We start from the raw sequence: 15609 nt of genomic DNA on the forward strand, positions 1-15609 counted from the left end.
ATGCCATCTAAGCCTGGAGCAGTAAGTTTTGACGATTTGATATTAAGTTCTAACTCTCTTAGTGTAACTGGGGCTAGAAGAGAATGATCATGATTACTGGTGGGTGTGTAGTGAATGTAAGGACTAACAAAACTTGGAGCTAATTTATGAAAAAGTATTTCCGCCTCATCTTCTTCACATGGTTGGATATCATTTTTCTTCTTTTGAAATCTATTAATCCGGCGCCAAATTTCCGAGGGATTTGAATTCCTATTAAGTTGAGTACAATAGTCTGCCCAAGCCTGTTTGGCTTTCAATTTGAAGGTTCTTTTGCAGAGCGCATCTATTTTTTTTACATTGATATAATTTGAAGTTATCATATTGCGCTTGTACGTTTTGTAAGCTTCCTTCCTTTGGGTAACTAACTGTTGACATTCCTCATCCCACCAAGGGGGATGAGGAGCCTTTTTAGGAGAGAAGGGGTAAGTTTTTTTAAGAGCTGAATCCGCCGAGGATGTCATTGAATTGGTGATAAAGTTAATCATTTCGTTAGTATTGTTGAAAAGCGGAATCTCGGAGAAATCTTTATCAATTTTTGTTTGAAACAATGCCCAATCAGCTTCTCGCATAGACCATTTATGAATGGGGGTAATATTAATATTATCAATTCTGAGTTGTTGTAACACAAATGTGATAGCATAATGGTCAGAGCCATACGTATCTGCTTTAACAGACCAAGAGAATTGTGAGCTAAAGTTGGACGAAATGAGGGTAAGATCAACACATGATGGAGGAGAGCCAGGGGCAGATACTCTGGTAGGAGATCCGTCATTTGCAATGATAAAGTTGTCGAAGTATTCTAAAGCTTCCATGAGTATGTTACCGCTATGATCATTGTTTATAGAGCCCCAGGCTCCATGATGGGCGTTAAAGTCGCCACCAATAATAAAATTATGCGGAATTTGTTGAAAAAGAGAAACATAGTCGTTCACTGTGACTGCAATGCTACCTGGACGATAAATACTAACCACAGATATTTTGGTGCCATTGACATCAATATCAATGCCACAAACTTCAATATTTTTATTAAATGTTTGGTTGAATACTATATTATTGTATTTAATATTATTAGAGATAATTATGCTAACACCTCCACCTCGTTTATTACGTCTATCTTTTCTAATAATATTAAATCCCTGTAAGGACATTTCATACTTAGGTTTGTACCAAGTTTCCGAAATAAGAGCTATATCAAAGTGTTCTTCTGTAAAAAGTTGCGTAATAGAGTTTTTATTAGAGTACGCTGATCTAGCGTTCCACTGGACAATTTTTAAACCGGCCATATCAGGTAAAGAAATGTTTAATCACGCTGTTAATTATATTTTCTACATCTTGTATAGAGGGAACTGAACTATTAATCGCAGGGTTTCGAGCAGGAATGTCTGAAAAGAAATTATTGATTGAATCCTTCAAAGTAGTAGCGAATTCATTTTTAAGATGTTCATCGTTATTTTTAGATACATTTTTATTATAGTTTCCGAACTGGAATACGGGGCTAGCACAAAAGCTAAATTCGCTTGGAGCGGTAATAAGCGTAGGAGACGATGGGTGTATTTTTCGTTTTTTTCTAGTAGAAGCTGCAGTATTTGAAATATTTGCAATGGAAGGCAAATGTTTTGATGAGCTTTGAGCAATATTGGAATAGGTATTTGGCCTGGAAACTAATGAAGCGAATTCAGTAGTGGATGACAGTAACGGAGCAAATCTGTTTTTTTGAACAATACTAGTGTAGGCAGGATTGTCAATAACTTTTTCGGCCTCTTTGAAAGAAATATTAAGGTGTGCCATTGCTTCCTTAGTTCGTTTTTGTTTTTTATACTCTGAACAATCTCGATTTGTCGAGTTGTGTGAATTAGAGTTACAAAAAATGCAGAAGTTATCACATTGAGTGCATTCGTTATCATTTTCTTTGCCGCAGTTTCGGCATTTCTTTTTTCCTTTACATTGAGATGCAGAGTGACCGTAACGAAGACAATTGTAACACTGCATAACAGGATGAACGTACGTGTCTACAGGACATCTCACTTTATTTATATAAATAAATTGGGGAATTTTGTTCCCTGCAAATGTGACAATTATCATTTGACGGGGGATTTTTTCAATCACTCCGTCTTTTATTACTTTTCGAAACATTCTTTGAACCTTACGAACAGAACACTCTGATTTTATAACTTTAACAAGATCATTTTCAGTCAGATATGTATCGACCGATCTCACAATACCTTTTTTTTCAGTTAAATGTGAGGGGATATAAGCTATCAGTTTATTGTCTTTGAATACCGAATTTTCCACTAATTTGTTCGCAACTAACCCTGAATTAACTTCAATTTTAAGTCTGTTACGACCCACGCTACTAATTTCTAAGATCGATTTTTCGTATTCCGAAAGTGCTAACAGTTTTTCACCAAGTCTCATTGGATGCAATCTTCCCACATTCAAAACTTCGTGTTCCACAAAAATTAAGTACGGACCTGTATCTCTTGACGTAAATCGATTATTAATGGAAATATCGCGTCTGAAAGACTGGTTTGGCTGGTCTAAATTACTTGCTGTTGTTGTTAATGAGCTTTTATTGTTATCATTATCTGCTGGAAAAACTTGATTTTTGTCCCCTGTTGCAATATTATTCTTATCGGCTTCTGTAAATCCACGAAAACCATCTTGATTAATATTTACATTTGAATCGTCGAGTTCCATGCCATCCAGAACCCTGATATCCTCGATTCTTATATTTGAAGATCGCGGCGGCTTCCCGCCGCCAGGTGAAGTTCCCGACATCCGTCCCAGACAGAAGTCGGATTTTTAAGTATAATTTCCCAGGACAAATTAAGTAATGAATCGACTTACTTGTAGAAATCCAAAAAACTTAACCAAATAAATGAGTAAAAGGTAAACAAACTGTGTATTTTTTGCGGCTATTAGTGAATCGACTTTTAAATCAAACACGTCTAATCACTAAGAGACTTGATAGACGACTGTGTAGAGTTTTTGTTTAGTTTAAACAACAAACTTTCGTTTGTGTTTTCCCTGTACACTGCACATCCTGTTCCAGTAGGGGATTTGGATCCGTCTGTAAAAAATTTATGTACATTACCTAATTTCTCTGTATATAAATGATATAGATTTGTTTTTGGATTGTGAATTTATCAATCTTTTTGCTGATGATACTTTGATAGCATGTAGTGATGTTAAGTTAGAGAATGCTGTAGAGAAGATGAACAGAACACTTGATCGAGTTAATAAATACCTCAACATGAATAAATTAAAACTAAATATTGATAAAACCAAAGCTGTTATTTTTACTACTAAATATAAGTATAGTTTAATCAATTTAAATCTGATTAATTTACACATTAACAATGAAGAGATCAAAATTGTTAAAACGGCAAAATATTTAGGTTTTCAGCTTGATAACGTGCTGTCATTTGATGGACATTTTGAGTATATAAGTAAAAAAAAATTTCAAAAAAAAAATTGTACTTTTTCACCAGAATAGCTCAAAATCTGTCGACTGAGACTAAAGTAACTGTATATAATACAATAATACAGCCACACTTTGATTACTGTGGATCGATTGTATATTTATTCAGTCTTAATAAAATTAATCAGTTACAAAAACTTCAAAATAGAGGGATGCGCATCATATTAAGAACTAGTAGAATAACGCCAATATTGATTATGTTAAAATCACTTGAATGGTTGTCAGTTCGTCAACGTTTGCATTACCGAACCATGGTTTTTGTGTATAAAATATTGAACTCGTTGGCTCCATCTTACTTTCAAAAATATGTTTCTTTTCAGAGAGATGTACATGATTATAATACAAGGGGTACAAATAATCTACATATTGTTGAGTTTAAAAATAGCTTTATGATTAATTCTTTAATTTGCAAAGGGTTAGAATATAATGAACTACCTCTCGATTTAAGAACTTGTAGAAACATTAATACATTCAGGTACAGTTTAAAAAAATATATTATAGAGAATAAGATGTGTTGAATGTATTTGTGTTGCCTTGTATGTATACTTATTGTGCTTACATTAATCGCATTGGTATTTTATTCAAATGTTTGTGGCTTTCGATATTGACATTTTAATTAGTTTCAGTTTTTTACTTTTTAAATTTTAAATTATCAAATGTTTGTGGCTTTAGGTATTGACATTTTAAATTAGTTTTAGTTTTTTACTTTTTGAATTATGTTATGGACTATATCAATACTTGTATTGTTTTGACTATATTTACTTTAGCATGTTTATATTAGGTTATCCTATTTCAAATAAAGTATTATATTATATAAGAAATATTGTAGTAGAAGATGCCAAGTCACACAACCAATTATTGTAAATTCAAAATGTTAATACGCACTGATTCCCAGTAACAAATGAATGGAAAGAGCCCAAAGAGGGCGGCAATCACTCTGCTAGGAGTGTAGATACCATGATCATAATTAATTTATTAGAATAAAATAGAATAGAATAGAATAATTTTTATTTGCATAAAATTTTTACAAATTTGAGCAAATAACGTCAAGTAAAAGTAAAAGTAAAAAAAAAGAGATTGTATAAATCTAAAGTACATAGAACAATTATCATAATTAAAATTAGAAATTAGACATTACATGTTACAAAAACAAAACAAAACTAATACTCCAGGTATTCCACCACAGTATATGGTTCTACAATGACCAGATATTTAAATAACTCTCATTTAAATCTTCCAAATTGAATCTCTTGTTTTAACGCTGTGTAAGCCTGTGTCTAGGGATAGTTAGGTTTAGAGCTCTTGTGTGATGGGTATGATTGGGGATGTAATGGTTAAATAATGAAGGGTTCTTAAAAAAAAACTTTAAACATTCATAAATGTAGATGGCTGGAAAAGTAAGTATATTTACTAGTTTAAATTTCCCCCTGCATGAGTCCTTATTTTCATCCCAAGAATAATCTGTACTACTTTTTTCTGAATGATAAGAAGCTCTGATGTTGCCACTGCATTTCCCCAGAACATGATTCCATAACATAGTCGAGAATAAAAGTTAGCATAATAAACAGTAAGAAGAGTATCCTGCTGTAAGTACTCTTATTGCTGTAAGTACTCTTATTGTAATTGCACTCTTATTGAGCAGCATGCAGAGTTCAGTTTTTTACATAACTGCAATAGGTGTACATCCCATTGCAGATATTGGTCAATGTAGATACCCAGGAATTTGACAGAGTTGGATGTTTCTATGTGGTCTGATTGAATATTTACCACATTTGTGATCGGACCTAGAGACTAAATAGTTCTAAAATAGATTAAGACAGTCTTATTACAGTTCAACAATAATTTGTTCCCACAAACCATCTCTCAGCCCTCTCCAGATTTTCACCCGTTTTTAAGAGCAACTCTTCAACAGTTTTGGCCCAAATCAGATAATTTGAGTCATCAGCGAAATTAATAAGGCTAGATGATGCATCTGTTACAGATTCAGCAAGATCATTGAGGTATACAAGAAATAAAAAAGGTCCAAGAACACTTCCCTGGGGTACCCCCAAGTCGGGATTAAGTGCTTCTGAGAGTGTTCTTTCACCATTAGTCTCCAGGAGTAGGACATTTACTTTTTATTCTTTATTTAAATGACATAGAACTCTTTGTTGATTGTGAATTTATTAATCTTTTTGCCGATGACACTGTGTTAGCTTTAGCTGACACAGATTTAAATTCAGCAGTTGCAAAAATGAATAGGGTATTGCAAAAAGTGGATATTTTTCTTAAAAGCAATAAACTAAAGATAAATGTCAATAAAACAAAAGCAATTATTTTTACAACCAAATATAAATTTAATCTGTTGAATTTAAATAACGTCAGGATAGCGATTGATGGTGAGCAAATTGAAGTAGTATCAACTATTAAATATTTGGGTTTTCAATTGGATAGCTTTCTCAATTTCGATGAACATTTTAATTACATTAATAAAAAAATTAGTAAAAAATTATACTTTTTTTCAAGAATTGCAAAAAACTTGTCAACGTTCACTAAAATAACGGTGTACAACACCATCATCCAACCTCACTTCGATTATTGTGCTTCTGTTCTACATCTATTTAATCTAAATAAAATGAACCAACTTCAGAAACTCCAAAATCATGGTATGCATATTATATTAAAAATTAATCGTTATACTTCTACAGTAACTATGTTAAAGACGCTTCAGTGGTTTTCAGTAAAGCAGAGACTGTACTATTTTACAATGTTGTTAATTTATAAAATAATTAACTGCTTAGCTCCACCTTATTTTTACCAGTTTATTTGTTTTCATAGTAACATACATGACCATGACACAAGAAATAAAAACAACATTTATGTAAACAGAGTAACAGCCGGTTTCCGAAACGTTATTCAAATCTCCGATCATCTAATCGGCTGTCAGATTTGATCAACTGTTAACCTGTGATGGGTTTCTCAAACGCCAATTATTGTAAAATTGCATGATCATAGATCATGTAATCGATGATCTGACATACGATTTGGTAGCGATACTGTCACAATTGGCTGTTATCCTTCAAAATTTCAATTATATTAACCTCTAAATCCAAACTTGTATCTTTAGATTCTAAAGGTGCATTCTCTCTTACGTACTGTCACTTTTGTTTGGAGCAAGAATTGAACGGAGCATTTTAAAAATGAGGCTAGGTTATGTGACGGGAGTTGGAGATATAAAACAGTTTATTTATGATCTATAATATTTTATAATCGTATTTTCATTTTTGGTCTATATATTTACTTTTTATATTTATTTTTAATTTATTTACCGGCTGTTTTATTGTCTTCAAAGTTAGCTGCTATAATTTCTCACACGTTTTCCCTCTTATTTACATCGCTATAATCATTATGTTCTGCTTTTTAGAGCTCTGGCCTCTCAAAAAATAGCTCTATGAGTCTAGCATCCTTGTTATCTTACATTTTTAAAAGAAAAAAAATATAAATTATATAATAAAATATAAAAAATGTCCGAGATATCCATGTTCTGCAAGTTAAATAAATATTTTAAATTATTTCTTCCATAAAAAAATCTTATTTTTATTGAATAATATGATTTATATCATTTATATATGTGTTATTTGACAATTTTTTCCCGGTATTTGTTAATTACAGTAATTAAAAAACTAAAAAAACTCTTAACAGCTCGTTAATCGACGGATAGTCGCAGATTAGGTAACAGTCCATTTTTACCGCCGTTTGACAAGCGAAACTGGTTAATCGACCTTTCGTAGACTCAAAACACTCATGATCGGCTGTTAACTAACGATTAATCTTTTGTCAGGTGATCGACTATTGTTAAAACTAGTTTGGTTGACGTTTCTGACGCATTTAATCTATTGTTAATCGTCGATTACATAATTTTTGAGATGATCATCCTTTCGGAAACCGGGCGTTAATCTAACTAACTCAATGTTATCTTTATTATTTAGGAGTTTTCAAGAATATAATGAACTACCCATGCATTTGAAGGATTGTAAGTCATTTTTATTATTTAAAAGTGAATTAAGGAAATATATAAAAGATTTGTGAAACTATAACTGCAAATTTTGGATTTATCTTTTATCAACGTTGTATGATGTATCTTTTTGTTGACTTTATGTTTGTTGTTGTTTGTTTGGGTTTATATGACTGCGGACACTAAATCCATTCGCCAATTTTACTATTTTTTATTTTATTAGTCATTTTTTCGTATCTTATCCTAAAACTAATACTAATATAATAAACAATTCTACTAATAAATAATTATTTTTGTATTTTTTTTTAATAATTTTTTATATATATATATATATATTTTTATTAATTTTTTTCCAAATGATGTTCTCAGAGTTCCACAGCAAAAACTGCAACATTCTTCTTTAGCCCTCTACTTCATTCGAAAGCTATTTTACTATGGACTGTCCAAGTTCGTCATTCATTTTTATCTACATATTTTTTTATATTTTTTTAATTATTATATTTTTTTTTCTATTTTTTTTTATATCTTTTTTTATATTTTTTCTTTCTTTTTTTTTATTTTTTTATTTTTTTTTATTTTTTTTTTATTTTTATTTTATTATTTTTTTTTATATTTCTTTTCTTTTTTTTTCTTTTCTTTTCTTTTCTTTTTCTTTTAACATATAACAATTTACAAACTTACTCTATATTTTACAATTACAATTTAAGCTTAATATCTAAAATATGTTTATACAATAGTCGGTATACCAACTCATTATTTTCTAATGTTAATAAATAATTTAAATTAATGGGATGGTGGACATCAGTCAAAGAATACAGTGAATTTAAAAACATATTAACTTTATTAGAGATAAGAGAACAGGTCAAAATTTTGTGTTGTAGATTGCCCAACTGTCCACAAATACATTGTGGACTATCAGCTATATTAATTTTAAATAAATATGATGGAGTAAGACAGTGGTCAAATCTCATTCTGCATATGGTTCTTATCATATCTTTTGTCGACTCCATTTTAGAAAACCAAGGTTTATCCGTTATATAGTTTCTGATTGATCTGTAGTGGTTTCCTGTATTTACGTTTTCATCAATATACCTTTCTTTGCATTCTTTCTTAATCTCTTTGAATAAATTTGATTCAATATCTTTTGGCGTACAAAGATAATGGGTTAATACTCCTTGTGTCACCGCGTTTTTAGCCAATTCATCTACCATTTCATTTCCAGTTATTCCACAGTGGCTTTTAACCCATGCCAACTTAACAGACTTTCCTTGTTGCTGAAGTTCTTTAATTTTATTTATGATATATAATTCAATGTAGTTCACTTTTGATTTAGGATTTATAGCACTAATTTTACTAAGAGAACTTTTACTGTCACTAAAAATTATAAACTTTGAATGATTTATATTAGATAAATATTTTAGTGCTTCCATTATCGCTATTAATTCAGCTGTGTATATACTCATAATAGAATTTAGTTTAAACATTTTACTAATTTTATTACTGCTATCCCAATAGGCACATCCCACACCTTCAATATTTTTTGATGCATCTGTATATAGCATACAATAATCTTTGAACATTTGTGAACTGTCGGGGATAAACACTAATTTTCTTAAAGATATGGGCAACTTGCTATAGTCCCTTAAAAAGTATACCTGAACTTGTTCCATACTATTAAAGTCAATATTATAATTTGGGTTTATGTCATATTTATAAAGTTGTTTATCATATATTGTCATTTTTGAATATAAATCTACCATATTTAGAGTTTTCTTTTTTATCCAATATTTTTCTGTCAAGTCTGCTAAAAACAGTTGATGTATTTTGGAAATTAAACTTGCCTTTTTTTCATACAATCTAACTAAAAGGTTGATGCCAAGTTTTTTTCGTCTTATATCCATCGGCATTTCACAGCATTCAACTTGTAGATTATTTATCGGTGTACTTCTTAGGGCTCCTATACACAATCTAAGGGATTTATTAATGATTTTGTCTATTTTATTTAAATGACACTGTGATGCGTCACTGTATAATATTGATCCGTAGTCGAATATAGCTCTTATATTATTTTTAAATAACAACAAAGAAATATTTGGATCTGCTCCCCAACGTAAGTGTGATACGAATCGAAGAAGGTTTATTCCTTTTTCTGTTTTTTTAACTATATGGTCTATATGTTCTTTCCAGAGAAGCTGTCTATCCAGAGTAATACCCAAATATTTAACATAACTTTGTACAGGATAGGATATATTGTTTATTAAGATGTGATTGGGTATTTCTTTTCGTTTTCTTGTAAAAATACATAATTTGGTTTTGGAATCAGATATATTTAGTCCATGTAATTCACTCCATATTTTAATATGTTTGTCTCCTTCTTCAATGGATTTGACTGCATTTTCTATTTTAATGTTTTCTTGATAAATAACTATATCATCTGCAAATTGTAAAATTTTTGTTGAGTTTAAATTTTTTTCTATATCAGAAGTGTAAATTAAATATAACAAAGGGCTTAATATTCCTCCTTGAGGTAAACCACCCATCGCTAGTCTTGGACCAAATGTGTTATTATTTACCGATATATAAATTTTTCTACAGTCATACAATTTTATTATTTTTTGACAGAAGCATTCTGGCAGACCTATTTGTATCATTTTGTTATATAGTATATTTAAATTAACGTTGTCGTATGCTGCTTCAACATCTAATAAATAATAACTTTATGTTTTATAAATAATAACTTTATGTTTAATATTTAAATAATAACTTTATGTTTTATATATATGTTTTTAATTTTATTATAATATATTATATTACCTATGATTTTATGTCTTAACTTAACTTTAACTTCATATTGTAATTTTTGTTTTAAATTTATGTATATTAGGTTATCCTATTTCAAATAAAGATCTGTCTACCTATAATCCTCTCGATACAGCTCATTATTGGCACTTAAAGTGAACAAAATATCCAGCCGCGATTTACAGGAAGTAACCTCTGGTGCACTTGTCCAACTCTCTTTAAGATTTTTGCTATTAAATCTTTTTGTAGAAAAACATTGATGAAATAATGTTTCTATAATATTATTAAATTCTTCCCTTCTAAATTCTTCTTCTTTATTAACTCTATTGACCTGTTTAATGGTAAAACTTATGCAACTATTTGTTTGTTTGAAAAATAATTACTATATACAATAGACTCTCTCTATAACGAACATGGGTATTACTAGGTTTCGCTTATAACGAGGTACACTAGTTGTCCCCTGAAATTCCTATTGAACTATAAATAACACAAATCGAAGAATATATTTCTTTACCTGTTTTTGGCATGTTGATGGCCATAAATAAATACCATAACTGCCTGTATACAGGAATGCCCAACATCTTTGTGCTTATTAACCTTCGGATGACCAAGCAGGGGAAATTGTGACCCCAGCGTATGTTTTTGTTTAATAAATTCAAAAGTATTTTCACTTTTTAACTCATTATTTTTTTATTTGACTTTAATACCATTCTAGATATCCTCGTATTTTGAAATAAAAAAATTCCCTATATTTTACGAATAAAAAATATATTCTGAAGTTGATGTTTAGTAAAATATCGTCTATTATGTATAATTCCAAGTAGTTTTACACTAATGACGTCGACTTTGCAAAGTAAAAAGACACTTACTCAACATACACACTACACATGACACTAATACTCATGTTGTGACTGGCTGAATGACATAAGTCCATGCCACAAAAAAAATGAAAAAAAAACACTTCATTTTTTTGTTAATTGTCGTTTTTGACATTTTTGACCTGGGGTCATTTCCCCCCCCCCCCCCCCTTGGTCATCGTGTAACAAAAAAAGATTGGTCATCGGAAGGTTAAGACCAGTGCTGTAATAAATTCCACTGCCGGTAATAAACTTCTTCCTTCTTGTTTATCTATCGACTGATATTGAATATTGCAGAAAATTTACAATTTACGATGGCCATATCGACACCTGATATGAAAAACATTGTAACTCACTTTTGCTTAGTTTACAGGAGAGCGATTTAAAGAAATTTCCAAAACATTTTATTTTTTTACTGTGTCAGCTTTTATATTTTTTGTAATGTTCTTAATCCATATTTTATAACTATTTCTCAGCTTTTCACTTTTACATATTACATTGATGTCAACATTACTGGTCCTGATTTAGGTCGAGTTACAATAGCAAATTTTTTCAGAATTTTAGGTGAAGATCATTGTAAGTGATATAAGTAAATATCCAAATAAAGATATTATAATTAATTTATTTTATTGGTTTTACGTGAAACGTGATTTTTTTGCTCAGCAAGTAGTATTTAAGAATGTACGTCATACATACTAACAAGAAGTAGGTAAATAAAATAATATCTTTTAGATTTATTTATTACAAAATGAACATTTACAAATTATAAAACAGTTTATATTCTATTAAAAAATAAACAAAATTAACCCCTAGCAAACTTTTATTCAGAGTCATCATCCGAATATTCTGTTTGTTGAGAGTGGGGAAGTAAATAAAAACTGCAATCTTGCTCTGGTATAGGTTTACCAGAGCACAAAGCAACAAGATCTTTATATTTTGAAGTGGTTATGGGAAGTAACCCATTATATGCTAAAGGAATTTGTAATTCCCATAAATCGTGTATATTTTTATTCCTGGATTTGGTAGCCCTTTTGCTCGATTTTGGTTTGCATTCTAAGTTTATAAACGATAACTGATCAGAAATAAGATCGTACTGAAAACTAATAATATGTGGTTGTTCTTTATATATTTTTATGTATTGTATTTTCGACCAGAAAACTTGGCGTTTATCTATATCTAAATCCCAATTCGGTATTTTCTTTAACATTGATTTAAAGTCCAAGATGTCATTTTGACTTAGTTCTTTCAAATCGTATGGTTTTCCTGTCACTTTAGCAAACCTTATCAGTGTATATTACTGTCGTGGTACATAAACAACTTGGTTCTTTTGTCTTCGCACAATAAGGGCGTGCATTGAATCACCCTCAGCTTGAGAGTGGTCCACCTCAAAAAACGTGTGTGTAATATTAATATTCATGATCTTAGCTGCATAAATATACATTAAAAATATTATTCGATTTCGATTTTGTCCTCCACAACAATCTGAATAAAATCTAAACTCTAATGCTCCACCAGCAACTTTTCTCTTACTAAAATCAAATAGCGCACTACTTATTTCAGTAGGCCCCTTTTTACCTGTGGTTTCATCCCATGCATAAAAATAACCTTCCGCAGATCCAAGATCAAAGATAGTAAAGTTATACACTTTAAACTTCCTTTTATAATAAAACAATGATACCTCTGATTGGAGCGTAGTTAATATTTTTTGCAAATCAAAGCAGGCAGTTACATACAACCGTTTCTGTTTTCTTAGAAACCTCTTTATAGCGATTTTTGGTTTCACATGCAACACATTTATTTACAATATGTAAAGTATATTCTTTTTCTATTTGGTCTTTCTTTGCTTTAGTGTTGTGTAGATTGCAAGTAACACACATATCTTTTTTCGGTGCAAAAAAACCGATATTAAACTCAGTATTGAATAGGTTTCTGTACTGACTTTTGGTGGCTGGTTCATCGCATGGGTGATTCTCTAACATCCATTCATTATATATTATAGTGAATACAATTTGGAAAAAGTTAAAGACTAATCAAAATACATCTTACTTGTTCTTTGTCTTACGTAATGGGATTCTTTTGCTGGAACAGAATAACAGAGTTTATATGCGCACGAATCGAATTTTTAATACTTATACTTATACTCCCTCCGCCTTCATGACTATCAATTTTTTTGAATAGTGTAATTAACCACATATCTGTTATGTTAAAAGTGTCCAAAAATGTTTTCTTACAAACTTGAAGTCGATGTTTTGCCAACTGCAAATTATATTCATATATCCAGTATCTTCTGGACTCTTTTAGCTTTGCAACTTTCCTCTCTTGTCTGAGAACATATCTACATAAATATTCGCTTTGTTGGTCATGATCAGCCATTGCCCAAAAATTATTAAATAAATTGAGTCTATCATTTTCAGATAATTTCGATTTACATTTTCTGATACATTTATTGTTACATCCAGGTCCCAGTTCTCTAATTTTAGATAATTTTACAGTTTTTCCAGTATATTCTCGGCCAGAGTTCCTCAGTTTCTTCAAGACATTCATTTTCCAAACACTAGGATCCCTTTGCTCTTCCTTCCAAGATTTTTCTTCTTGGGGTATTGTTTTTTCTTAGCAGACGTATCTAATGGTGAACTTGTATCTTCGGTGCATGTAGAAGTTTCCACTGTCGATGTATCTTGAGCGTGCAATCTACTGTGACCATTGATTATCCTGAGTTTCATCAGTAGAAGTTAGTTCAGCAGTGAATGATATGTTTTATTATTTTTGTTTGAAATTCTAAACTAGTATTTTTACGTGAGTTTTTACGATTTGAGGCATGCTTACTATGCTCAGCAGTTAATAATGTAGAATTTACTTCCTGACTACATTGACTTACAATGTTGTTCATCGTAATATTCCACTACATTGCTTTCTTGTATCACAACTCACAATGCAGTTATAAAAACTTACTCAATAAATGTTTCGAGAAAAACATTGTATCCCATGTTACAATGTTTTTGTAAAAAAATTTCATCAATAATAAAAAATTTTAATATTGTAACATTGGTTACAACGTTTTTTCCACCCAGTGATAAAAAATTTGCACTTACAATAAGGTTATTTTGTTAAGTAACTTTATAATTACATAAGATAGAATATAAGTTCTTAGACCAAATTGAAGGTTATCGTTTATAGATGCTATTTAAGCCATAGTTGAAAAACATTGTAAGTCGAGATACAATGTTTTTCATATCAGGTGTCGATATTTCATTGTTGAGGACAACCATCAACGCCTAATAAACTACGTTAAAGGCATTAAAAAATTTCAGTGGTGGTGGTATGCACAATATTATTGTTGTCTGATATAACGAGATCCGCTTATAATGAGGTAATTAGTCTGCCATTTCAGTTCTCGTTACAGAGGGAGTGTACTGTATATACTAAAAAATTTGAATCTTTACCTTGCTTTATAAAAGTATCAGTTTACTAAACCAAATATTGGCTTGTTACTAATGACTTCATGATAATATTATCAATATCTCACCATTAAAACTCAAGCAAAACTGTATAGGTAAGGATTGATAATTTTTAAAGAAATGTTTATTAAATCTATTTCTATTATAAAATGGTAAATGAATACTAAAATTGTTTAAATAATTACCTGGCAATACACTTTGAAGCTGAAATTGTAATTCTTTGGCAAGGAAATGTAGAGTTCGAAGAGGATCAAAGTTTCCAAAAATTGAGATTTTATCTCCACTTTTTTGATTTTTTAATGCTTGATCCCATGTGCCAGTATCCACTGCAGAAGATCTAGATCTTGGCCTTGTATTCATTTTATCTTGAATGGGATGATCTGAACACTGATTGATTTGAAAAGGATTTCTGTGTTTACCTGGCAAAGGAAAATTTTGTTGTTTCACATTTGGTCGACATTTCATTAACTCATTTTGGTTGCTTGACGAAACAGTCCTACTGCTCCTTTCTCTACTTCTAACTGATAATGCGGCAGGGGTTCTTGTTCTTGGGTTCTCTTTGGACAAAAACCTTGTTAAAAATTTTTCACAAATTGGTACATCGTTCGAAATGTTTGAAAAAGGATGTGTCATAACTGAGGTACAACACCACAAAAAAGCTTTCAATAAATCATTACTGTTAATATTATAACGTAAAAAATCTAAAAAATTTACAAAACAATAATTTAGGTTAGCCGTTAGTAGATTTGATTATTTACTTTTTGACGTTTCTAACCCGCCACAGATCGTTGCGCACTCTGCTCGAAGTGGCTCGAAGCTATTAATATAAGGTAACTGTATTGTTTGGTTTATTCAGTTTTCTTTTTATTTATTATTTTTGATTTTTAATTATTTTTGTTTCTATTTTTAATATAATATAGTACGTACATTTAATATAATACATGGTAAAATGGCTTTTGTTTTTAAGTTTCATAAATATAA

At 30.4% G+C, this 15609-nt stretch overlaps 1 protein-coding gene across 1 annotated transcript in view; it reads right to left on the bottom strand.

Annotated features, from left to right (window-relative positions):
• Positions 1-15400, bottom strand: part of LOC114337215 (uncharacterized) — a 41291-nt gene extending 25891 nt beyond the window's left edge. The window contains exon 1 of the mRNA XM_028287622.2: positions 14814-15400. Coding sequence (XP_028143423.2) covers positions 14814-15261 — 448 coding nt within the window. The 5' untranslated portion in view covers positions 15262-15400. The remainder of the gene's footprint in view (positions 1-14813) is intronic.
• Positions 15401-15609: the final 209 nt, after the last annotated feature.

Source organism: Diabrotica virgifera, chromosome 1, assembly GCF_917563875.1.
Source record: "Diabrotica virgifera virgifera chromosome 1, PGI_DIABVI_V3a".
Taxonomy (NCBI): domain Eukaryota; kingdom Metazoa; phylum Arthropoda; class Insecta; order Coleoptera; family Chrysomelidae; genus Diabrotica; species Diabrotica virgifera.